Source organism: Pinus tabuliformis, chromosome 5_2 (genome assembly GCF_031772625.1).
Source record: "Pinus tabuliformis cultivar Carrire ecotype Pingquan chromosome 5_2, CPIR1, whole genome shotgun sequence".
In the NCBI taxonomy this organism is placed as follows: domain Eukaryota; kingdom Viridiplantae; phylum Streptophyta; class Pinopsida; order Pinales; family Pinaceae; genus Pinus; species Pinus tabuliformis.
In genome coordinates, this window is record NC_142306.1 from 804,002,923 (window position 1) to 804,029,466 (window position 26,544).

Below are 26,544 nucleotides of genomic sequence, written 5' to 3' on the forward strand. Positions count from 1 at the left end.
AAACAATCTTTTTATCTTCTTTGTGCAATGAAAATCCTAGCTACTAAGGTAAGAAAGACAGAATCCTTTCACAAAGAGCAAAGAGCACACTCTAAATGCACTTTCCAAAATCAAACCAATCAGACTATCTAAATGCAAATGCACATGCATGTATTTGTTTTCGACTTTCTTAGTATGTAAATGATAAAAAGAAAGTTGATGCACAAATCTGAATTACTTTTCAAGCGACAGTTATCAACAAGTTTCTTTTCGAAATCAAAAATGGAGACAATCACAACACCTTACGATTTGGAAATGAATACTTGTTTTCGACACTAGAAAAATTACAAATTCATACCAAAAACAATAGTAACAAGATAATCGACTATCTACAGCAATCAAACTCTTTCCTATGATTGAAAATGACACTTGCGACACTTTCAAATCAAAGGACGATAGTGCGATTATGTTACTTTTTTCAAAGGAGAACTAAAAATGACTCAACAAACACACAAAAACATTTACAGTTCTTTTGTACAAAGGAGGCAGAATAACAGCAAGGAAAAGGGGTTTCAAACAGAGATATACTCATCACAGGCAGCAAAATTCATGAATAGAACTAGAAAGAATGAATCACAGAAACCAAAACTGCACAATGCCTAGTCTGATCAGTGCACCTATAACAAAGAGAATTTGAAATGCAGTGCACCTACTACACTCAGGAAGTGCGCTGAATTTCAGATTCTCAGAACAGTACCTCCGATGGGCCAGAGACGATACTTTGCTTGGGTTCCGGGTCACAGTTTGCAGTTCAGTTCATGGGTTTTGGCCAAGCAAATGGTAATCAGTAATACAACAATCAGGGGTAGATCTAAGGAGGATTTAAGAGCTACCACAAGGGGCAATCAGAGAGTTTGTGAATCAGTTGTTTAAATCATAAACAGATCTCGGAGATTGACTGAAGCGGCATTTATCTACTTTGCATTTGCATAGCAAATGCAGTTCGAAAGCTACCTGGCACGACTTCAGGCTCCGTCTGTAAGTTTATGAAATAGACAACAAGGAAGATAAACAAACTAACTAATTCGTCCCCAGCGGAGTCGCCATTTTGTTACAGGGAAAAGTGTCTACTCAGAACTGCTTATCCCACTAAGGTGTGATAGCTGCCTAAGAAACAAACAAAGTAAAGCTACTTTCGTTTTTCCTTTATGAAGTATAGATAGAGAAGAACAAAGAAGACCAACCTATGTCTTGCGCTAATCTCCTGGTTCGATTCCTCTCTTTCTTGATAGTCTTTCGATACTTGTTCCCTTGCACACCCAGCTTCACAAAGTACCTGTAAGATCACAGTAGCATAGCACTATACAAGAACATGGATCTATAATCATAAATAATCTAGGATCGGATGTAAATTGACCATACAAATGCAGCAAACATAAATTACACAAGAGTATGGAGGAAAAACTTGAATAGCTTTTATTGATAAACAAGAAAGAGCCAAGGGGAGTTACAACCAGTTGTTATGACCCAGCATCATCCTCTCAGCAAGGAAGCCCTTCTTCATCTAATACAAAGCTTAGATCACCCAACAATCTGATGTTTTGTCTCAAGAAACCAACAACAATTCCTTACAATATGCAAAATTCTAGCCTCTGGATCTCTGGGATGAGGGATCCATATATAGATATCTGTAAGGGAGATGAGTCAGCTTGTGATTTGATTAGTGTCTTCCCTCTGATAGTTCTTGCTTCCACTTGGAGATTGATGATCTCTTACTCATCCTTGGTCGAATTCAGAGAGGAAAGTGTCACAGGAGAAGTTTCTGGAAGCTTCCATTGCCTCTCCACTTCGCGGAATGACACTGCCATTTGTCACTTCTCACCCATCGCACCCCATAGAAGGGCTTTTTGAAATGCAATGCACCCACACAGTGTGTTTAGGTGAGATGCAACGCACTTTGCCTATGGAGCAGCGGAAATGATCGTGTTTTGACCAATTCTGAGAATTTTCTCATGGAGAACTTCTGGGAGAAGCTGTAATCAGTTGACCTTGTTCCTTTAGGGGTTAGAACAACACTTTTAGGGACTTAGGAGCCCTTGGTTTATGGAAATTTCATGCTTGGGGTTGTAGTGCCCAAAAATGTCTATAACACCATGGCACTAAGATAGGCCCTCATAGGAATTGAACCTTGCCCAGTGGTGAAAATATCCTCACTTTTCAAAACTAGATCCAACCCTTTTGGGCCTTTTAAAGAGAGGACATGGGGTTGGATTTCATCCGCTTATGTGTTCATGAGTCATGAGACCAATTAACTTGATCTCTCTATGTGAAAACTCATGCTTGACCACTACCTCAAGGTGCTTTAATCACTCTATGCTAGACCCTCATGGGAATTGAACCTTTCCTAGTGGTGAAAAGCTCCTTGCTTCCCACTATTAGATCCTACCCCTTTAGAATTGGTTTTTTGAGAACAGGACATGGTCGTGGGCTTTGATTCACTAATTTGCATACATTTTGTGATGGGCTTTGATTCACTAATTTAAATACGTTTTGTGAGACCATTTTTATATATTTGTGAGTGCAACCACATGTTCAATCAATATTACTTATAATTATTATTTTTTAATGCATTTTAAAATATTTTACATAATTACAATAACATATTTTTATTTACTAAATTTTATATTAATATAATTATCACACTATTAATTAAAAAAAAAAAATAGATAGAGATTTGTATTAATAAAATTGGGATCCAGCCCAAACCAACACATTTCTTTTGAGAACTAGAATTTCCAAAATTCCTTGAATTTTTGGGTTAGAGCATGTTGGAACAACCCAAAACCTTGCACAGGGACACCCCTCTACTTGAGATTTAATTCCTTTCCAACTAAAAACTTTCCAAAAAATCCCAAAAAAATCTAGATATATTTACAACACATTCCAAGTTTCTTAAAAAAACATCTTTGCGCAGATTTTAGTCTTTCCTATAGAATTACTTTTCATCATTTTTTTTCACCTGGGTCCAAACCAAATTTTCTGCTGATTCTAGAGAATCACCCTTTTTTTATGAAGTTCTACTAACAAATTCCTTCTTTATATCCAAAGAAAGGTGTATCACTTTCGCCTGGTTAGCCCATGAAAGAGCCTTCTTGTTGGTATTTGCTGGAGATGTGCTCCCAGAGGTTACTGCTATGCACTTTCCCTTATACATAGTTATGGGATCATCCACGGTAGTCTTATCCCTTTGTGTGACCTTCGAAGAGATAGAAGAGTTACTTGCATTCTATACTGCGTCAAAAACTACCACATCACTACTTGCCAATGCATGATTCATGAATGAGACTATTGGTTCCTGGGGAATATCATTCTTAGGCTCTAAAAATTTAATACCCTTTTGCGCATAAGTCTCAATGCAGTGAATTGGAGGGGAGTCCTCCATTGAAATTGAATAATGATAAAATTTTGCACCTTCCCACCATCTTGGTTTTCAAGAGAAGATGACTTTCCAGCTTTGGGACAAGATTTGAGAGTGTGACCAGTCTCATAGTAGACTCTAGATTGATTTTATAATTAGAGATTGAACCTGAGAATAGTCCAGGTTAGAAAACTTTATTTCAGCGTGAAATCCCATGTTGAAGTTCATTTCCACACAAATGCAAGCATAAGTTCGCTTCGGGTAATATTTATTTTCTTCACTTTGACAATAAAATATACATAAATAATTATCAATGGAAGTCAAAGTTGCTAGATTTTACATATTAAAAAAAAGATTAGGGAGCCTTACCCAAACCCAGATGGTCGATACTGATGTTGGAGAGGATCGAAAGAGGGGAACCATGGCTGCATGGAGATCATTGCACTTCCCCAAAACCATGGACCAAACTCAGAGATCAATGCACGATTACTGAATTTGTTGAGAACAGTAATGAAGAAACCTATTGAGAGAGGGTAGATGTTCAGATATGCAGAGATGAGAGGCTTCTAGTGCTCAGTGATCTAAGAATAGAGGTTAACAAGCTTCGGCCACACACTATTAAACCTGCAAATCGGTCCATCCTCAGAGAAAAACTTTGCTTCGCTTAAGGCCTCAGCCCCCAAAGAAACCTCAATCAATGGAAACTCACTAACGGGTAACGTTTTAAATCCAGAGGAATGGTGATTACGAGCAACAAAATTTACAATGTCATAGAATGATTGAGTGGGAGCTTGATGAGAACCTTCCTTATTTGAAGGAGAGATGATGCCCTTAACACCGGAAAATAAAACAGAGGGTGTAAAAGATTCATTCACCACGGAGGAGAGAAAACAACCCCAATTCCAGTGATGGACACTGCGGACGAGGATGGTTAGGGACCTGCCACAGAGAGAGGAAGAACTCTAAAAATTGAATTTTTGATTCCCACTGACGAGGATGGTGAAGTAGAAGATTGAGGAGGAGAACCCTTTCCCATATCTAAAATCAGTAATCTAACTCACGAGAAGTTAAGCATGGAAATGGGATGAAGCAGAAGACATGTCAGACTCCATACAATCCACCTAAAGTCACTGAAAGAGGGAAAGGGAGTGATCGGTTAGGGTCGAACCTTAACTGCCACCACGCAGAAGCTCCGTAGTGCCATCATTATAACTCCAACCATTCAGATTTCCACACTATTAGCATAATTTTAAAATATAAAAATATAATTAATTATTTTAAATAAATTAATACAAAATTGTTAAACTAAATATATTTCAAAAATGATAAGTCTAAAATTGGCTTTTCTGTTTAGAATCCAACAATATAATTTCAAGCAAGATTATGATTTTTTCTTGTTTAAAATGCACTTTTGAATGTATAAATGCATTCAACGCCATGAAAAACCTCTAAGACAATTAAACTTTGCAAATTATACTCTTCAAGTTTATGATTCTTAAAAATCTCTACCAAATTTTGGACAAAATTGATAATAATAAAAAAAATATTAAACAAAACATTTTATTTATTAATTAAACTACTAGTTTAAAACCTCTTACATTTATACTAATTATATTTACATGTCCACACACTCACTTCATGAGAGTGAGTAAGGTGAGAGTCTATATAAACATGTATGCACACTTATTTATTTAAAAAGGCTCACAATCACCAACTTCATGCAAACACATTTGTCTTTGAACACATATACTATTTAAACTTAGTTGTGATGTGCATATCTCACATATAATGTTTTACATCAAAGTTAAATCGTTTTTATTATTTTACCATCGAGGAAATGGTGAGACAATCTCCCAAGTTACGAAATAATTAACTTTTCAGAAAATTAATTTAAATTAGTTTTTAAATTAAAATAAAATTTCCTCATCCTCGATAATTATGGGATTTTTTGTTCATGTACAACTAATTCATGTTGACTGAATGGTTCAACTCTATATAGTTAGAGTCTAGAGTTAGGGTTTTCATTATCTAAGTCAAGAGAAGAGACCTCAACCTTCCACACTCTACTTCGACTTTTGCAACCTTTCATTTTGAATGTGCAATAAGTTCACAATATTTGCATTTTATGTACAATCTCTGCGAATTTGATTGAAATCACTTGGATAATTTCCTTAAATTAAAAGACAAGAGTGTGGTCTTTGATCCACTTATGTATGGACGAGTCATAACACATCTAATATAATTTCTTTAGGTACATGTTCAACCACTACCTAAAGGTGTCCCCATGGCTTTAGGTTAAGCCCTTATGTAAATTGAACCTTGCCCAACATTGAAAACTCCTCACTTTTTACTATTGAATCTAACTCCTTCAGAAATTGAAATTTGTTTCAAGTTTGTTATGAAATCATAGGAAATCAAAGAGGTTTGTATTAAAAAAGTAAGAAGACAATAAAACCCTAAAGGCGAAAACATATTTGCTTTAAAAAAATAATTCTAGGTTACGTGTACTAACGAAATGTTGTGTTTGAATGTCAAATTTGACAAGGGTGAGACCAATACAGATTAAGTTAGCTTTGGGAGGATGTTGGGAATAGCGTTGTTAATTTACATAGAGTGCAACCTTTTTTTAAATAATATTTTTCATTTCTATTTTTTTTGGCATAGTCTAATCTATAGACGAAATGGCCTTTTCAACATAATCTCGCCATACAATCTAAAGTAAGATTGTGATTTTTTGTTGTTTAAAATATATTTTGAATGCATAAATGGATTAAGCACTTTGAAAAACCTCTTGGGCACTCAAATTCTCTATATTAAACAACTTAAACTCAAGTTTTTAAATATCTCTACCATATTTTGATTAAAATTCTCTTAAAAAAGGTCATTTAGCCTATAAGTTACACTAGGCCTTTTTTTGTATCCTTGAGGAACCCAACAAACTGCCTAACATGTATCTACTGGTAAACTTTTGGAGGATTGTCCTCCTCTCCATAAACCGGGTCGCAACCGAGGGGATTTAAACCTTGGATTTCTCAGTTTCACAAAATTTAGATTACTTCGACCACAAATTGAGTTGCCCCTATGGGACTTCAATTATGTTTTGATTTTTTGTTTGTTGTTTTTTTTTTAGGGGGCTAAATATTGACAACGGATTTGAACCTTGACTCTCATAATTAACATAATGCTTCATAACACAACTATGACCAGTTAAGTGAAAGTTAAATGGAGATGAAGCTTTCATGCAGTCAACTCCTAACCTAACCAGACTCCTCGGCTCCTACGATGGCCGCCTTAGGTGTGCCTAGCCTCATCTATTGGTGCCCCTCACCCCCTACCCCATGGCGAAGCTAAACTTGAGCCACATCACTTTCTCTTTCAAAGAGACTGTAATTGGTCACCCTCCAGACCAAGACTCCTTCTTCACCATGCTAACCTCCAGCACAGCCTTCCTATCCTCGGGAGAGAAACCTGAAAGCATAGAAATGAAGCAGGAGAAAGGGAAAAAGAAAGAGATTCACTTAGCAAAGGGCACCAACATTGTCATCTCCTCTTCAACACAGGCAACCACAGTAAAAGGTCAGGTGCAACAAGAAGAAAAAAAAAAATGAGTAACTGCAACCCTATAGCCAAGAAAATTATGAAGCTGGAAATCCAGGACTCAGGAGTAGCTGTTTACAGAGAATATATGCAAGAACATGCAGTCACCTATAAATTCATGGGCATTTGGCCGACAAAGAAAGCCCTGAACTGGTGGATACAAAACAAATGGACACCTAGGGGGGAAATCAGACTCTGGTTGGGGATCTAAAGGATTCTCCACACTAATATTCGACCTCTTAGAAGACAGAGACAGAATTTTTGAAGGAGGTCCATACTTCTTCAACTCAACAAGCATATACATGAGATTTTGGAAGGAAAACTTCACTCCGGAGAAGGAGGACTTCATAAGAGTCCTGATCTGGGTGCGCCTATATTCTTTACCAATGGATCACTGGGCTCCCTCGGTCCTAAAAGGCATAGGAGACCAACTTGGGGAGTACATAAAAATGTGTGAAGGCACCAGAAACGAACACTACATATCCTATGCCAGAATTTGTGTGTATATAGATGTCTCCAGATCCCTCCAGAAGTAATAAAACTAATCTTCGGGGATGAAGTTTGGCTACAAAGTATACATTATGAACACATCCCCTTCAGGTGTAGGAAGTTCCATGAACACGGTCATTTCTTTAGAGATTTTCGTCTAAACAAAACCCCTCAAAATGTTGAACATGCAAGCAAGAAAAAGGACAGCGAAGGCTTCACCAGAGTCAATACTAGGAACAAGAATAGCAGGAAAAAAAATAATAATCCTAAGAAGGATCAGCAAACGGCGGTAAATCAAAACCAATTTGATGCCCTGATCAACATACAAGAACAATCAACTCCGAACTACCCGACAGGAGATGAAGTAGGAGAAGAGGAGAATATTAGATCAAATGGGGAACAAGAAGATAGAGAAGCAGATCATAGCAACAGGGAAAACGAGCACTAACAAGAGGATACCAAAATGGAACAAATAGGGACTAATGAAACCCCATAGGAGAGTACTATAGAAGAAGCATTGGAAAGAGTAGACCTAGCATCCATAACAAAAGAATAGAAGATAAATGGAATAGAAGTAATCCCAGGACATCAAATTCAAAAAATAGAAGGAGCATACCTCCTCCAAGAGGAACTAAAACATAGTGCAGTCCAACCCTCACCAGACAGCGATGCATCTAAAGGCATCATGGAAAAAATTCCAACAAGAGGGTTCAACCCAAAAGGACCAAGCCAAAAAAGAGGTAGAAAGACTACTAGCCAGCTCCTCCAAGAACTAAGTGCCAAGCTCATCAACGAAGGAAAGGTAAAAGCCCTAGCCCTAACCCCCTCTCCTTACCTATGAATTTCATTTCTTAGAATATAAGAGGATCTAATGGTCCCAGAAAGAAAAGAAACTTGAAAAACAAAATCATGTCTCATAAACCTGATATCCTCCTTATTCAAGAAATTAAACTTGAGTCGGCTCACTCTCCTCTCCTTCAAAAAATCTGCTTCAATCAATATAGCTACTTAGCCAACCTGGCCATAGGATCTACGGGAGGAATCATGACCTTATGGAAAAGCTCGAAGTTCGACCTCATCTCCTCTATGGAAACCCATCACTCTATTACTTCGGTCTTCAGAATTATAGGCTCTAATGACAGCATCTGCCCCCCATAAGGTGATTGATCAAATCAAGATGTTGCAATGTATCTCTAATTTGATGGATTCCATTCACACACCTTACAAAATCATTGTTGGGGACTTCAATATGATCATGAATCTGGGGCAAAAGGGGGAGGAATCCAGAAACTACACAAGGACTCAGAAGCCTTTCTATCAACTATTGAAAGCCTTAATCTCATCAACATCCCAACAAGCAATGGTAATTTCACCTAGAATAATAGAAGAGGAGGAGAATGACAAATAGCTTCTAGGCTAAATCGTTTCCTCCTCTCAAAGGATGCCTATCTCACCTCTTGGGAAACAGAAGCTCGTATTCTTCCACAAGATGGCTCTGATCAATGGTCAATCTCTCTTAAGTTTCCTATCTCTAATGGTCCCAAGAATAAGCCTTTTAGATTCTAGGCCTTTTGGTTGGATCACCCGAATTTCCTTGGCACAATGAGGCAATGGTGGAATAACTCAACAACCAGATCTAGCAACAAGATGTACACCTTTCAACAGAAACTAAAATACATCAAAGAGGAAATAAAAAAAATGGAACAAAGAAACATTCGGCAACATCATCACGAAAAAATAATAATAAATAAATAATTTAGAGCTCAAAATGGCGCTCCTCCAGCAACATATCATTGAAAAATGTATCACATACCAGAGCAAACAAGAAGAGCAAAAATTACAACAAAGCTGGGAGGAAAGAGCCACCCAAGAAGAGAAGTTATGGCAGCAAAAATCTACAATAGACTGGCTAAAATGTGGGGAAAGGAACACTGCTTTCTTCCACAAATCGATGATCCGGCATAGAAGGAATAACAGAATTTTGGCTCTAAAGAACCGAGAGGGACACCTCATTCATTCAAAGGAGGATATGGAAGAAGAGTTAACTCAGTATTTTAACTCTCTCCTTTAGAAGCCAAGGAATGATTAGGCAGAGGACATAAAAAAATAACCAAACACATTCCCAAGATCCTCACCGAGGAAAATATCTATTAGGTCTCTATAATACTAGTGATTCCCTCATTACTATTGTCATTGTAGCCCTTATTGTTATTATTGTGCCCTTATTGTCCCCATATTGTTATTAGTGTGCCCCATAGAAACCCACTATTGTTATTGTTATGCCCTTATGTTATTATTGTTATGTCAACTTGATTATATTGTGACCCCTTAGACTCCTATATATATAAGGGAGGTTTCATCATTTGTATCATCCAAGAATTGTTCATTTGTGTAATGTAAAGGAGGTTTCCCCCTCGAAGAGGCAGAATTCTAAGGCGTTGATCTATCTTTTCTATCTTTGTGTGAGCTGGTTTCATAACATTTGGTATCAGAGCTTTGGATTCTAGGGTTTTGCTGCTCCAAATAGGTCATCATGGCATTTTCACTATAAAAAAATTTCTACGACATTTCGGAAGCTAAATCAAAACCCATTTGAGTTGAAACCGTTATGAACTTCAGGTTGAAATTTGAGAGCTTGTCTCACTATATTTTCGGAGATATGATCTAAGGAAGTTAGGGTTTTTGCAGACTCCCAAATTACATTTCAAACAGGTGACCTGGGAAAAGCATCATAACTCTTGTTCTGAGCATCAGATTGAAAGTTCGTAAGAAGTTTCAGAAATAGGACAGCCTATAGTTTTCTCTATATTGGTTTCAGGTACTAAGGTCAAAACAATGACACGTGTCACTTCATACAAGTTCACTCTACTGAACTATTCTCTAATCAGGTCACTGTGGGAGATTTGGCATAAGTCTTCCTTGGAGAATCCAATCTTGATTAGACTTGTGGGGTTAGAAAGAGGACTCAAAGGGCTACTCCAGGAGGCGATTTTAGATATTCGAGATCCACAATTATAGAGATACAACAAATTAAATATCGAGCTCTTACAAAGTGAAAAAAAGGTGTAGTTGTTATTTATTTTTCATAAGGTTGGTTTGAAAAATTAGTTTGAAGGAATTCAAAGGGAATAGTGAAGAATTATTAGCATTAACTGATGTCCCAAAGAAATAAAATGGAAACACCTAGTAAGCAACCTGAAAGCTCTAGCATGACTTGTAAAAAAGAGGAAGAAATGCAACATGATATATCAAAATTACAAGACCAAGTACAGCAAATTTCACTCTCACAAAAGGTAACTGAAGCCAAGATGAATGGCGTGGAAGCTAATATGAATGGCATGCAAGTTAAGATGGATGGCATGGAAGCTAATATGGTTGACATGGAAACTAAGATGAATGGAATGGATGCTAAGATGAATGACCTGGACGCTAAGATGGAAGAATTGAAGATAAATTTGAATAAGTTGCTACAAGAAATGGTTACTAATGGTGAAAGAGTAGTAAAAGAAACTCATGATGAGAATAAAAGAAATGTTAATCATGATTTCATAGACTCTAATGTTGTATTGAAGACCCACCATGTTCCAAAAATCGATATGAGGAAGTTTGATGGCAAGGATCCTGAAACATGGATACTATAGATGGATCAATTTTTCGATCTCCATAATGTGCAAAACACACAAAAGTTACATATTGCAACTTTATATTTGAAACCAAATCAGTTTGTATGGTATCGATGGCTTTTCTCTCATAAACAAATTGTCACTTGCGCAATTTTTACCTAAGAAATGATAGCTCATTATGAGGATACAAATAGAAGCACCTTTTTTAGCCAATTGATAAATCTCAAACAAAAGAGTTCGATGATGGAGCACATTGAGGACTTCCAAAAATTGAACATAAGGGTAAAAGATATTCCAGAAGAGCATAGGATTGATGTGTTCATAGGTACTTTAAAGGATAATATCCAACATGAGGTTCACCTTTGGGAACCTGATTCATTGGGGAAGGCATTCAAGTTAGCAAGAAAAATGGAAAGCAAAATTATGGCAACCAGGAAGCCTACCACTCACAACTATAAAGATGGAAGTGTTGTTTCCCCTAGCCTTCCACAACCTACAAGGTTGACACCACAACAATTGGAAGAAAAATGAGCGAAAGGGCTTTGTTACAGTTGTGATAGAAAATACACTAAAGGTCATAAGTGTGCTGAGAATAAATTATTCTACATAGATTGTGAAGAGGAGGAAGAAAAGGAACAAGAAATGTCAAAAGAAGAGGATATACTCCAGGAACAAACCTTGGATAAAGAATAAATGAATCCAACCATATCTTGTAATGCATTGGATGGAATTACCACTCCTCAAACTATTAAGAGAGAACGACATATCAAGAAGAAAAAGGTAATAGTGTTGATTGATTCGGGAAGTACCCATAATTTTATTCATTGTAAGATAACCAAGGAAATGACTTTCTTCCTATATCCAGCACCAGAGTGTCAAGTGATGGTTAGAAGTGGAGGAACCATAAATTGCTCTGGAAAGTGCCATAATATCAAGCTATCCATGGGAGAATATGTATTGAATAGCTCAATGCTTTCCATTCCAATGGGTGGTGCTAACGTTGTACTATGAGTCTAATGGCTACAATCCTTGGGTACAATAGCTTTTAATTTTCAAGAACTTTTCATGAAATTTTGTGCGGAAGGAAAGAAAGTTGAATTAAGGGGTATTGCAAAGAAACAGTGAAAGATAATCAACTCTAACGGTATGACAAAGCTTCTAAAGAAGGAACAATGAAGTGTAATTGCACAATTATGTTCGCTAGAGGTTCCCACATCGAAATCATATATTTCTCCATATCTCCAAAAAGTCTTGGACAATCATTCCAAGGTATTTGAGACTCCCAAAGGCCTCCCACCTATCTGTGATCATGATCATGTTATTCATTTGATTCTAGGAAGTGTTCCTCCAAACATCAGGCCGTACAAATATCCCTATGCCCAAAAGAGTGAAATTGAACGTATGGTCGCATAAATGCTAGAGGCTAGTATAACTCAACCTAGTCAAAGTCCTTTCTCTACTCCAGTAGTATTGGTGCACAAGCAGGATTGATCATGGCGCATGTGTCCAGATTATAGGAAGCTCAATAAGCTCACTATTAAAGATAAATTTCCCATTCCTATCATTGATGAATTATTGGATGAATTACATGGATCAATTTACTTCACCAAGTTGGATCTTTGTTCAGGATATCATCAAATTAGAATGAAGACTAAAGACATTCTGAAAACAGCATTTAGAACTCATGAGGGTCATTATGAATTTTTGGTCATGCCTTTTGGCCTTACCAATGCACCTTCTACATTTCAAGGTTTGATGAATTCCATTTTAAAACCCTTCCTTAGAAAATTTTTGTTAGTATTTTTTGATGATATACTAATCTACAGCAAGTCTTGGAAGGATCATGTTCAACATGTTGATAGGGTGCTCAAACTATTGAAGGAGAAACAATTATATGCAAAAAGCTCCAAATGTTTCTTTGGAGTACAAGAGGTGGAATATCTGGGTCATATTGTATGTCATGAGGTGTTAAGGTAGACCCTAGAAAAATTAAAGCCATTAAGGAATGGAAAATCCCCACATCCATAAAGCATCTACGAGGATTTCTTGGGTTGACAAGGTATTATCGCAAGTTTGTTAAGAATTATGGGAGAATAGCAGCACCTTTAACAACATTGTTGAAGAAAGATGCATTTTCATGGACTCCAAAAGCAACAAAGGCCTTTGAACATCTTAAAGAGGCAATGTACCAAGCACCAGTCTTAGCTACACTGAACTTCACAAAAACATTTATTGTGGAATGTGATGCTTCGGGAAATGGAATTGGCATTGTTTTAATGCAAGATGAAAGACCCATTGCTTTCAAAAGTCGTCCAATCAAAGGAAAGTATTTACACAAAGCTATTTATGAGAAGGAAATGTTGGCAACACTACATGCACTTAAGAAATGGTGACCATACCTAATGGGAAGACACTTGTGTGCATTATCATATCCATTTAAAGCCAGTATAGTTTCTACTGCATTTATGGAAACAATTCAAAAGCTACATGGAAACCCAAAGATTATTGTAGCGATAGAGATCCCATTTTCACTAGAAATTTTTGGACATAATTATTTTCTTATCTCGGTACTCAGTTAGCTCGTAGCTCATCTTATCATCCTCAATCTAATGGGAAAACTGAGATAGTAAACAAATGTTTTTAAGGATATATTCGTTTCTTTGTATTTGATAAATAGACACAATGGGTCAAATGGTTGCCTCTGGCTGAATGGTGGTATAACACTTCCTTCCATACTGCAGCAAAAATGACCCCATTTATGGCACTTTATGGATATCATCCACCATCCATCACATCATATTTAAGAGAAAAATTTAAGGTTCAAGCAGTGGAACATCACATCGTGCATCAACAACAAGGTCTCCAACTCTTAAATGATAACCTCACGTTGGCGCAGAATAGGATGAAACAACAGGCATATCAATCATAGTGAAAGAAGTTTTGATGTAGGTCACTGGGTATTGCTACGGCTACAACCATATAAACAAATGTCCCTCAAGCAAACTAGGAGGATAATAAATTATCACCAAAGTATTATGGTTTGTATAAGGTGTTGCAACATATTGGTACTATGGCATACAAATTGGAGCTTCCTACAGCTTCCCGAGTGCACCCAGTTTTCCATGTTTCATGTTTAAAGAAAGTTATAGGTGACAAGCTCCCAGTTCAAACAATATTGCTAGAACTTCACGAGGAAGGAAAAATCATCTTGGAACCGGAAGCAGTCACAAAAACAAGAACTCGGCGGTTACAAAATCGATCAATTTTAAAGTATCTCATCAAGTGGAAGAACTTATCCACTGAAGATTCCACATGGGAGGATGAGAATTTTATACAGAAGCATCCATAACTACTCAAGCATTGAGCACAATGCTTTTCGGAAAGAGAGGGACATGTTAGGTCCCTATAATACTAGTGATTCCCCCATTACTATTGTCATTGTAGCCCTTATTGTTATTATTGTGCCCCTATTGTCCCCATATTGTTATTAGTGTGCCCCATAGAAACCCACTATTGTTATTTTTGTGCCCTTATGTTATTACTGTTATGTCAACTTGATTATATTGTGACCCCTTATACTCCTATATATAGAAGGGAGGTTTAGTCATTTGTATCATCCAAGAATTGTTCATTTGTGTAATGTAAAGGAGGTTTCTCCCTCGAAGAGGCTGAATTCTAAGGCATTGATCTATCTTTTCTATCTATTTGTGAGCTGGTTTCATAACAATAAAAAAATGCTTCTTAGAAAATTTTCACTTCAGGAAGTGGAGGATGTAGTGATGAGCATGCCCAATGGGAAAGATCCTAAACCAAATGGGTTTACCGTTGATTTCTACAAAGTCTGCTAGCTAATCCTAAAAAATGATGTCCGTGCTCTAGTAGAAGAATCCAGAATCCAAAAGTTTGTCCTAAAATCCCTCAATGCCACCTTTCTCACTCTTATTCCCAAGGGTGATTCAGCTGACTCCCCGGATAAGTTTCTTCCCATAGCCCTCTGCAATTTCATTTATAAAATCATCTCCAAAGCCTTGGCCAATCGTCTGAAATACATCTTACCTCTTCTCATCTCTCATCATCAATCGGGCTATGTGGAAGGTAGGAATGATCCAAAATGGATTTTGGATAGACTCCTAAGTCTAAGTGTTCCTCACAGAGGAAAATGAAAGTCCAAGGAAGTTCTTGGACATAGCCCCATTGCAGAGATCTTTTCATTCTGAATCTACTGCAACTTGAATGGGAAAAAATGGACTTAGTATGCAAAAGTTATGGTAGAAAGAAGATGCCCTTTGTTCTTTGGAAAAAGAGGCAAATCTTCAAAAAAATGGCCTAAAAGGCTTTATGAAGAAAAATCGCATCGGAGGAGGTCAAAGGTGGACTTAAGTGAAAAGGGGAAGCACCCCCGATTGTCGATCCCCGACATATCGGGTTGGAGGCAAGCTTGTGTGTATATAACCTAAGGCGGAACCCCAGGCAGATGCGATATTGCGATCGCCGATATCGGCGGATCACAATTGGCGTTGGCATAGGCCATGCCATATGGAAAGACCCCAGGCTTATGCAATATGCGATTGCAACAAGTTGCATCGCAATATCTCGTCAAAGCATTACAGAGGAGCGGAGCTATATATATATATATATATATATATATATATATATATAGCTATATATATATATATATATATATATATATATATATAGCTATATATATATATATATATATATATATCTATATATATATGTGCGATGCGATGGCCGGACCCGACGGAATTATGAACCAAATTCAATATATATTAAGTTCCGTTAAACAGCTTTTTTCTATGTATTTTCATTTTTTCGTTAAATAAACAAAAAGCAATGGGAATGCACCGATACGATGAAACTGGACCCGAAAGGGTTTGTAAATATAGCTGCATAACATTTCAAGCCTGCCATAAAGCCTTTTTTGATATTTTCAAAGTTTTAATGTATTTTTAAAAAACAAAGGGAAACCATGAAACGAGCGGGATTTCGAGCGGGCCGTAAGCGGTAAGTGGTTTTGACCGAGCTCCGCACGAGCCCATACACTGGCTGCCACATGGCTAGGTGCCAAAGAGAGAAAACCACCTTTTTTAGGCAGGTAATCTTCGTGCATGTTAGCCACCTGAAATCAATAATAGTCGTTGATCAATGATTACTTGCGATGGCGCTCGAAGATGGATCCGAAAGGATATAAGGCAGAATTAATGATTTTTGAAGTTCGATAGACTGTGTTTGGGTGGATTTTTACAGGTTTTCTGTGTATTCTCTATGTAAATAGAGAACGACCATTTTTGGGTTTTTGCCTATGAAACAACCCCGATTCCTTCTGTAACAGCTCCTAATCATCATTCCACACTACAAGCAGGCATTTTGGCAGATGATGAGGCATTTTGAAAGCCACAGAGCCGCAGAGCCAGATGGCTAGTCGAACAGATAGCACAGAGAAGCCACAGAGCTGCAGGGGAATGATTGAATGTAGGGAAATGGCTGGGGAAGTCGAAAAGACGGGAAAATGCCTCAAAGGAGCCCAGAGAGCTCAATTGAGGAGGAGCTGAATACTGAAAGTAGTTACAAAGTCGAGAGAGCAGAGAGAGTGGAAAGCTACTGTGCAGAGCAGCTGAGGGAGTCACTTGGAGGTCAAGTGAAAAGCCAGAGAGCTGCAGAGAGCCAAAGAAGCCAGGGCTGAAGAGCCAGAGCCAGAGTTGAGAGCCAGACCAGAGCCGAGAGCTTCAAGAGCTAGGGATAAAATGGTGTCTAAACCCATTGTTTCTATGTAAAACAATGGAGTTGAGCCAAGAGCTTGTAAAAGGACTTTGCCATAATCCCAGAGAGCCTAGTTGAGTTGACTAGAGCTCATGGAGACATAGCCCAAGAGTTTTGGGTGAACTCCTAATTAAATTGTTGTCTTATGTGTGTTGTTTTATTGCTGCATTATATCTGCTGCTTTAGTTGTTGTTATATCAGTTCAAGAAAATAGACTTAAAAACACATAAACAGTAAAAAATAAACATAAGCATACACCTTATTTCAAGCACATATTTAATTCCTCATTGGTTAATCATCAAGACTTGGGAATATTTGAAGCTTCGGAAGTGGGAGAGGTTCTGAAAATTAGACAAGAAGCCTAAGTGCCCCATTTTCAGATCAAGGAAAATAATGGATAATATCATCCTCTCACATGAACTAATCCACTCTCTCAATATGCAAAAGAAACTGGGTATGATTATCCAATTAGATATGTCTAAGGCCTTCAACAAAATAAGTTGGGCCTACATGAGAGCAATTCTAGCAGCTTATGGGTTCCCCAGAGAGAGTAGCAAATGGATTATGGTGATGGTGTCTGGAGCATTCTTCTCCATCCTCCTGAATGGTTCCCCCTCTCAGCCTTTCTACCCCTCAAGAGGCATTAGGCAGGGGGGCCCAATTTCTCCCTTTATCTTTGTCATAATGGTTGAAGGGCTCAGCCGATCCACAACTGTGACCTTATCTGCCAATGATCTATCAGGTCTCAAGCCTCATGCTTCAGCTCCTTCCACACACCAACAATTTATGGATGACACCTTGCTCATGGGTCTCCTGACTGCCAAAGAAGATTCCTCCTTCAATACCATTCTATCTAACTTCTCTATGGCCTCTGGCACCTCCATCAATCAAGAAAAATCTAAATTGTTCTTCTTCAACACTTCTATGCCCATTTGAAGAAACATTGCTATAATCCTTGATCTTCCCATAAGTACTCTCCCTTCCAAATATCTATGGGTTCCCCTTACATAAAGACCATTGGCCCGTGCCACTTGGGAAGCATTGATAAATAAATTAGAAAAGAAGTTGGTAAATTGGACCTTCCGATATCTAAATTTGGTAGGTCTTCTGGTTCTTGTAAAATCAGTATCACAGGCGATCTCGCACTACTTATACTCGACTTTGGCTGCCCCAAAAGTGATCTCCAACGCAATCAGGAATCTGCAAAGGAACTTCTTATGGAGAGGAGCAAAGAAAAAATAGAAATGGGCTCTAGTTGCATGGGAAAAAAAGTGTAGGCCCAAAAAATATGGTGGCCTTTGACTCAGGGACACTGAGCTCCTAGGGAAGGCCTTGGGAGAAAAAACTTTGGGGAGATGGTTACCAAATCCAAATTCCCCCTAGGGTATCCTATGAAAGGAAAAATATGATCAAACCCACTCACAGGAGCAAATAATAAGGCTCAATGGAAGCATCAAAGGTTTGGTAATCTGGAATCAAGCATGGGAGAACCGGGCTATCATACAAAAACATAGCTTCTGGGAGATTGGGAATGGGGACAAAGCACTCTTCTGGGAAGATGCCTAGTAGAAAAGGCTAGAACTCGACAAGGATCAATATCAATTGATAAAGTATGAGATGCAAAACAGGGGTAGGAGCAGGGTCTGTCACTATTGGAAACCAAGCATAGCAAGGGGTAGTTGGAGAGAATGGATTGATCAGAAAGAGTGGGTTCCCCCCATCAACCCTCAGGTTTGGTCTAATTTATCAATTGAATTACAGAAGAGACAAATCCTCCATGACACCTCTAAGTACAAGATCCATTGGGATTGTGTTGCCTCGATGGGCCTAGCAATCATTGCTGGTGAATGGCAAGATATATGGTAAAGCCAAGAGGTGGTTTGCTCTATGTTGGGCCTGGTAATCCCAGGTTGGGATATGTGGTAAAGCCTGGAGAGTGGGTCTTAGTTTAGGGCCTAGTGATCTGGGATTAGATTGCGGTAAAGCTTGAGAGACTAGGACACAGGAAAATTCCTCACAGTGTAAGTGGAGAAATTCGGTGGCATCCATGCTTGTTTGGCCTAGTGCTCAGGTGGAGATAATGGTAAATCTTGTTATGATGTGTTCATTGTGTTGGCCTAGTGATCCGAGATGGATTACAGTAAAGCATCATTTCTATTGATGAGGGTGAGGTGGTTTAGCCTTGATATGCCCTAGTTGGTTCTTTTGGTTTGAGTCCCACATTCATGCTTGGAATATGGCATGGGGGTGAATGGCTGAAGAGAGAATTGGATCAGCCATTCTATGGTCGTGTGGAACGTGGAAGTCCCATCCTGGGTTTGGTTTTTGCATCAATAATGAAAGGTTATTTATCCTTGTATTTCTATGAGCATTTTGATGGATTATATGTGGTCTATATGGTTGTACTTTCGAGTATTTCTGTTGTTATTATGTTGGTTATATGTGTGTTTTGTGACAACAGTTATGTATGGCTCTCAACATCCTTTTACTTGTAAATGAATGGATAATGGATATATGGTCTAATAGATGCTAATGCAACAAATGACATGAGGGAATAATGGCTCATAATGATTCTCATATAAGTATGGGATCCATACATTTAATTATGTTGTTTATACCTGTAGATTACATGCTTGCGACATCTTTGACGAAATGTTTGTCATGGCTAGTAGGGTTCTGATTAAGGTCTTGTTAACTTATTGCTTTTGCATCACTATTTCCTTGTTATTTTAATGCTCCTAAGTTATCATTCCTGTTGGACACCTAATCCTCAATGGGTTAGTGTGAAAGCCGAATAGACAAAGTAGTCCAAGGGACCTTGGGATGTGAAACCTAACGGTCACAATTGTCAATAATGTACTATAAATGTATATCATTTGTCAATAAAAATTGTACTTGCATGTTTTATCTTTCATATTGTTCTTGCTGCCCATGTGTGTTTAACATGGTATCAGAGCAGGCGATTGCTGGTCTTGCTCCAATTTAAGCCACTAATTTTTGTGGTCATTTTCTGTGAGTTTGTTTTGTCCTCTCTGTCTACTGCGCAGTCTTCCTGCCTAAATTCAGAAAGCGTTGAGAGAGGAACGGCTTCAGCACTGGAATATTGTCTGAAGAAGTTTCAGTGGAATATTGTCATGCTGCGTTGAACAGTTGATTTGTTCGCTGCTCCTGCTTTGTAAGAAACGCAGGTATTCTAAATTTGTACGCTGCTCAGGGATTCTGGTCACCGGTTTGGGATTCGTATCTAATGCCTCCACGCAGGAACGAGGTTGTTCTTAAATAATTTCTTGAACGCTGCTATCAAATTCTGAAGTATGTTGAACGCTGCTATACTCTGCTAATATATTGCTCCACCAGGTTTACTCATTAAATGTGTTTGAGAATGCCTACCTATCACTTTATTCATCATTGAACTTTGTTAATTGAGGTTCATCTGCAGCTACAATAAATAAATTGTTGTCTTCAGAGACGATGCTTTGGTTTCTATAATGGGAATTCAATTGACATTCAAGAGAATATACACTCGTGAATGATTGCTCTAGCCTGGGTCGATAGATTTGAAATCAGATGGTCGTCTGTATCCACCATTTGAGGTGATGCTTGGAGAACAAAATCAAAACGCATGAAAAGGCAGATATTGCCAGTAAAGAAGGACATAAAAACACAGATGTTGCGATTGACGAGAACAGCAAACCCGCTGGAGTTATCTGTGATGGAGATGTTTGTCACCGTGCTGATTAAAGTTTACTCATTAAAGTGATCTGTTTGAGTTGTTCATCTTTATAAATTGCTGGTTGTTATATACTGTGGTTGGAACACCAACCTTTGGGCATTATTAAACTGTTGTAAACCACTGCTTGAAAAATCAGAAGTACACAAAATACCTACAGCCGTATGTATGGGACATGTTTGACGAATTCTTGTTTACTGTAGCTGCTATTCAATTACCTCAATTTCTGAGCTTAGGTAAAGGCGTATTGTGGGGACTCCTTTAGCAGTTCTAAGGTTGTGCTAAGAAAGCACCTCCCACCATTCTTAATCACTAGACAATTATCCAAAGAAGGTTCACGCTCTCCCATGCACCTGAATTTTCCCTTACAGCAGTCAAATCTACTTCTGGAACTGATTCGAGACATCTAGACCAAGACTGGAGTGGAGACAAGCATTTCTGGACAGTGTTATATCAGATGACTGGGCATTTGAGGTCTTCGTAGTGTGGTTCCTGACAAGGGCATCTTTTGGAGCAGCTCGAGGCAACTCTTCCTCTTCCACACGGACAAGTATGCCGGCAATCACAATCTACTATATAGAGGATGGTGGAGAGAGCCGGTGATAATGAGACCATGCTTTTTAAGCTTTAAATGTGAATAACGAGATCCAACATATCATTTCGAAGTTTAAAGAAATGATGAAGGCCCCCACATCTCAATCTGCATCTGAATATACAATGCTACGCTGGTATATAACGTTGTCCGGTATGATGTGTGGTCTTCCATGAGTTTTATGGTCTAATCAAGCTCAACATTTAGTTTTCTACATTTACTTGTTCAGTTCTGTGCGTAATGGTGATTATAGATTCCTTTAGCCATTCCATTTTATTGAGCGCACTCTGCACATGTCAGTGTTGTCAAATCTGAAACTAGTTCTGACCTTCCTCCTCTGCCTGTGTCTGGTCTCTATTTTTGGTCTCTGACACACTGTCCATATACGTTATATCAGCGTTGTCCCGGCTGACATCTCATTGAAAACGTTGGCCTGGCATCTCATGCAGTTTTAATATGTAACGCTGGTTTTGATTCAAAACGAAATCTCAGAATTCCTATTCTGGCTTGGGCATTTTATCTTCCCAAGGAAACCTAACGCTCCTGCGCACTTGAGCTCTGCCAATTTGCTGACATTAATGATTTCCACCGCTCTGCTCCATTGAACCGTTTGCAGCTTGTCCCAACTCAATTACCATATCAGCGCCATTCTGCCAAAACTTCTGCGCTTGGCATCCACTCAGTGATAATCAACCTTTTCATTAATCTGCTCAACGACTTGGAATCCGCTCGACTGCAATCAACCGTTTCATTAATGTGACTACGGATTATGTTCATTATTTAATTTCAAAGGTGTTGCCCGCATGTTCATTTTTGGGTATCACTGAGGATTGCAGATTCATCCTCGTTCTGTACTGAAGATGACAACGCTGTCAATTTTCATACCCTGTTACCGCAGTGGTCACCCAAGATTGGGCCCAGGTCAAGCTAACAATGGTCTTCGAGGGGATTTTCCAATAGGTTTAAGTGGAGCGAGAGCCATGTGCAAAACAGAGCGCGACATCACCACTATTAAAGAGCTTGCAGATGGGAGTCAAATGTTTTCTTTTGGAGCATCTCATTCATCAGGAAACAGGAGGAGAGCAACTGATTTTTCCTCATCACATGTGGAACACATGGCATTAAGCAACAGTTCCTTCCCAAGGAGAATGCCCTCTAATTTCAATAGACAGTCCCCAATTCCAATTTCTGCAGTTAAAAAGGAAGGAGGGCGTATTCGGAACAGAAAGCAGGAGAACAATGATGCTGAAAAGGTGCAGAATAATTTTGATTCAGAGAATGTTACTGGAGAAACTGATAATGTAAACCACAGTAAAAGAGATCATCGCCTTTCTCTGAGATCATCATCTACATATGCGAGGAGATCTCCAATGTCATCTCTTAATGATGGATCCAATCCAGATATGAATAAATCATCTAACTCATCTGTTGAAGGTGACATTGTTGCTCTCTTTAGGCGAATACACGCTGAGTCTACTGTTTCAAAAGAAAATCTGGGAAATGATAAGAAAAATAGTAACATTTCTTCAAAATCTAAGAAATCCGCAGATTTTGTTTTAAGAGTGTTATGTCAATACCCTGACAAACCTAAGGAGGAAATTGAAGAAGAGCCTAACCAAAAAATATCATTTATGGGAGGCTATGAGAAATTGGCGACAAACATAGATTCTTCAAGAAAGCAATCAAAAAAGTCCGAAGAAATTGAAGAAGAATCTAACCAAAACATATCATTATTGGGAGGATATGAAAAAATGACTACAATTACTGAAGTATTAGAGTTCATGAAAACTCTTATACAATCTACTGTTGATGACACATTACAAATCAGCGAAGGCTCTCTCTCTGAAATTCAGACATGTCTACAAAATGCACAGGAAAAGATCGATTTTTTGCAGCTTGAATCTCAGCTACAGCGAGAAGAACTAAAATAGAAGAGTCATTCTGAACATGTTTATGTTCAGAACAATGAAATAGACTCCCATAAATAGCAAGTCAATATTGTTCAAGTTTGTTCAGATCCAGTGCCCAATAAAGCAGCAATTGTACATGCAGATGCAGAAACTCAGTCTGCACTTCCCAAGCCCATCATCAGACCTTGGGAACAGCTTGTCCACAACAAGCACAGAACTGGTCTTGGATATGACAAGGACTTGTCCTTTCATATTCCAGACTACTCAAAGCCCATTCAGTTTCAGAGTGCTGGATTCATTCATGACAGTTCACCTGCTCCTCATGATAGTTCACCTCCAGCTGTTCCAGATTCTGCTCCTCTTCCACAGCAACAACAACAACAACAAATTATAAAAATCCAACACTGTGACCGAGTTGGCCATTTGAAAGATCACTGTTTTGATCTTCATCCATGTAAGCACTGTCATAAAACCACCCATTCTTCACACAGATGCTTCAGAAACAAACGTACTGCAAGAAAAAAGATTCATCTTGGATGGATCGCTTCTTGGCAATGGGCATCAACATCCAAGAAGATATTCCATTCACATGTCAGAACTTGTTCCCGAGTATTGAACAGTCTTGCAGTTGAGTTTTCTCCGTCATCTCACCTTGTATCTGACAGGGGGGGAAATGATGGTCATCTACAAGCTTCAAAGTCACATCAAGCGAGCCTGAGCCACAACTTGCCACACCCGTTTCAGAGTTGTGGCCAGAAACAAAGATGCCGGTGAACATACCTTCAGTTGGAAATCTGGGACACTTCCTCTGGCAAAAGACTTCAGCTTCTTGCTAGCTTCAGAAGAATTCCAGGAACAAAATTGGGGACACTTCCTCTAGCAGAAGACTCCAGCTTCTTGCCAGTTTTGGAAGAGTTCTAGGAATTGCATTAAGCATTCTAGAGTTGTTGGTCATCCTTAAACCATCACAGGTTGAGACTTCCCTTTTCAAGTTGAAGTTCTCCCTTTTATGCGGGGTGAGACCTCCCTTTCATGGTTGAAGGTTTCCCTCTTCAAAACAATAGGAGCACTTCCTCTAGCAGAAAACTTCAGTTTCTTGCCAGTTTTGGAAGAGTTCTGGGAACTGCACTAAGCATTCCAGTGTTGGTGATCATCCTTAAACCACCGCCCTTTATACCAACATTTCAGAGAGCACATTCAGCCTAGCGCTGCCATGCATTTTTGCACATTTTTATTACAACTCTCTTCTTGGACTCATACATACCCCTTCAGATTAAGGGGGGGAATGTTGGACACCTAATCCTCAATGGGTTAGTGTGGAAGCCGAATAGACAAAGTAGTCCAAGAGACCTTGGGATGTGAAACCCAACGGTCACAATAATGTACTGTAAATGTATATCATTTGTCAATAAAAATTGTACTTGCATGTTTTATCTTTCATATTGTTCTTGCTGCCCATGTGTGTTTAACAATTCCATTCTTGGTAGTGACCTGGGCTTTGGGCCTAAAAAAGTGGCTCAAATCCTGGAGACGTTGGCACAAAACTAGAAAATTGGGTCTCTGGTCTCTGGCAGGCAAGCTTGTGAGAGTGACTTTGGGTATTTGATCGCCGTCATGCCTATAGCATGACAGCGGCTGAGTCTTAAGATGTCTAGAACATCAGTGGGACCTAGCGGCAGGATGTATGAGTGGCTGACATGTCTCTTGAGGGTTTTGTTGCTGATGTGGATATGTTGGTTTATGTGTTTCGTTGATTCCACTTCCTTAAGGTCACATAGGAGGTTGAATCTAATCATAGTAGCCTCTCGTCGCATGTTTACCCTGATTGGCATGGTTACTTGAGTAGATGTGTGAGGAGGAGGTTACAATTCCCCTATCGTTGTCGCATACAACAACCCCCTCTACCACGAACTCTAATATCCCACACACGTGTAACCCTACTACTGAAGAAACTAACATGGAAGTCGACTCTGTTGTTCACGATATTACCAAGAAAACCCCTAAAGTGTCAATTGTGCATTTTTCCCTTGTGACCCCTACCTCTAGAGCTTCCCTAATGAATTTCTTCTGGCACCATGTCCAAAACTTTCCACAACTCACTCAAAATCCTTACTATTGTCACAGTCTTGGGCCTTATTACACAAACTTGTGACCTTGTTCCTTTGTTACATCTGCAAACTATTGATCATATTTGAGCATAGTTTCATCAAGAGCAGAGTCGTGGAGTAGAGACTTCACCACATACTCATTCAGAGAAGTTTGTGACCAATGGGAAACCTTTAAAATCTTGATTCCCTTTGCCCACTACTTTTTCATCTGATAATATTCAAAGTTGTTCCTCTTCCCAATTTATAAACTTCATCCAGGTAACCACTCGCCATGTGGAAAATCAACACAACTATTTGGATTATGAATATCAACAACAACAACAACAAATCCTTGATGTTACAGTTGAAAGGGATGAGTTATGCAGTGAAAAAGAGAAATTGGAGTGCCAAGTTGAGGATATCAGTGTTAAGTTTTAAAAGTTATGGCCCACCATCATTGATGTTATTCTTAATGCACCAGAGGAATTTTCTTATTATTCCCTTTCTGAATGTTGTGATCATATTGGAGCTGCTTGTACTGAACTTGTTACTTTTAATTTAGAGTTGTGTAACTATGTTACAATTGCTCCCATGGTGCTTCCAGACCCTACTACTCAATACACTATTGATGTTGAGCAAAAAATAGTTGATGTTTCTTCCCTTCCAGACTCTCTCCGTCAACTTAGTAAAGATGCACAAGAGGTCTTTTGGTAGGTGCAAGATTGGGCTAGACTACGTGCAAAGAAGAATCAACCATCATATGAGTTGCACCAAAAAGAACAATATGTTTTCAATAAAGCCATAGTTACTGAAAACTTCAACCAAAAACAAGAATTATTTGCTCGCGTTGACACATTGGAAAAACATATTCATCAGTTGGAAGAGGACTCACACGCCGCCAAAGTTGTGTTGTCTGACCTTCAACCACCTGCCCAGAAGCATTTGTGGAAACTCAATTCCAATGCAGATATTCAATGGAAACCCATGATAAGTGCATTACTAGAGAACCCTGCTGCAGAGCAAACTACTCACTTTCTTGATCAGGTTGTTGTTCTTTTGGACTTGTGGAAGTCTGATATAGATGAATATTTTGGTTTTAAAGATGATGTTATACATTCAGTGCCTGATTTAGGTACTTCATTTAGAAGCGAGCCAACAACATAGCCAACAATATAAGAAGGAGAGGCAAAAGCAAAAGTTTCGTAGCAGCAAGCAAAACCATAAATCTCAGTAGCAAATTGACTCAAGGACAAGTCAATAGACTGTGGTCAGGGCTTCTTGGGTCCTTCGTTTTTGGGGTAATCAATTTTGACAAATCTTCATTAGGTTATTGGCTAG

The 26,544-nt window shown here is 38.6% G+C and overlaps 2 protein-coding genes across 2 annotated transcripts in view; one reads left to right on the forward strand and one right to left on the reverse strand.

Moving 5' to 3' along the window:
- LOC149161756 (putative beta-D-xylosidase 7) overlaps positions 1-26,544 on the reverse strand; it is an 88,857-nt gene that overhangs the window by 24,475 nt on the left and 37,838 nt on the right. The gene's annotated exons all lie outside the window — the stretch shown is intronic.
- LOC149161757 (uncharacterized) overlaps positions 22,027-26,544 on the forward strand; it is a 40,226-nt gene continuing 35,708 nt past the window's right edge. The window contains exons 1-2 of the mRNA XM_089437611.1: positions 22,027-22,978; positions 26,083-26,338. Coding sequence (XP_089293737.1) covers positions 22,070-22,978; positions 26,083-26,338 — 1,165 coding nt within the window. The 5' untranslated portion in view covers positions 22,027-22,069. The remainder of the gene's footprint in view (positions 22,979-26,082; positions 26,339-26,544) is intronic.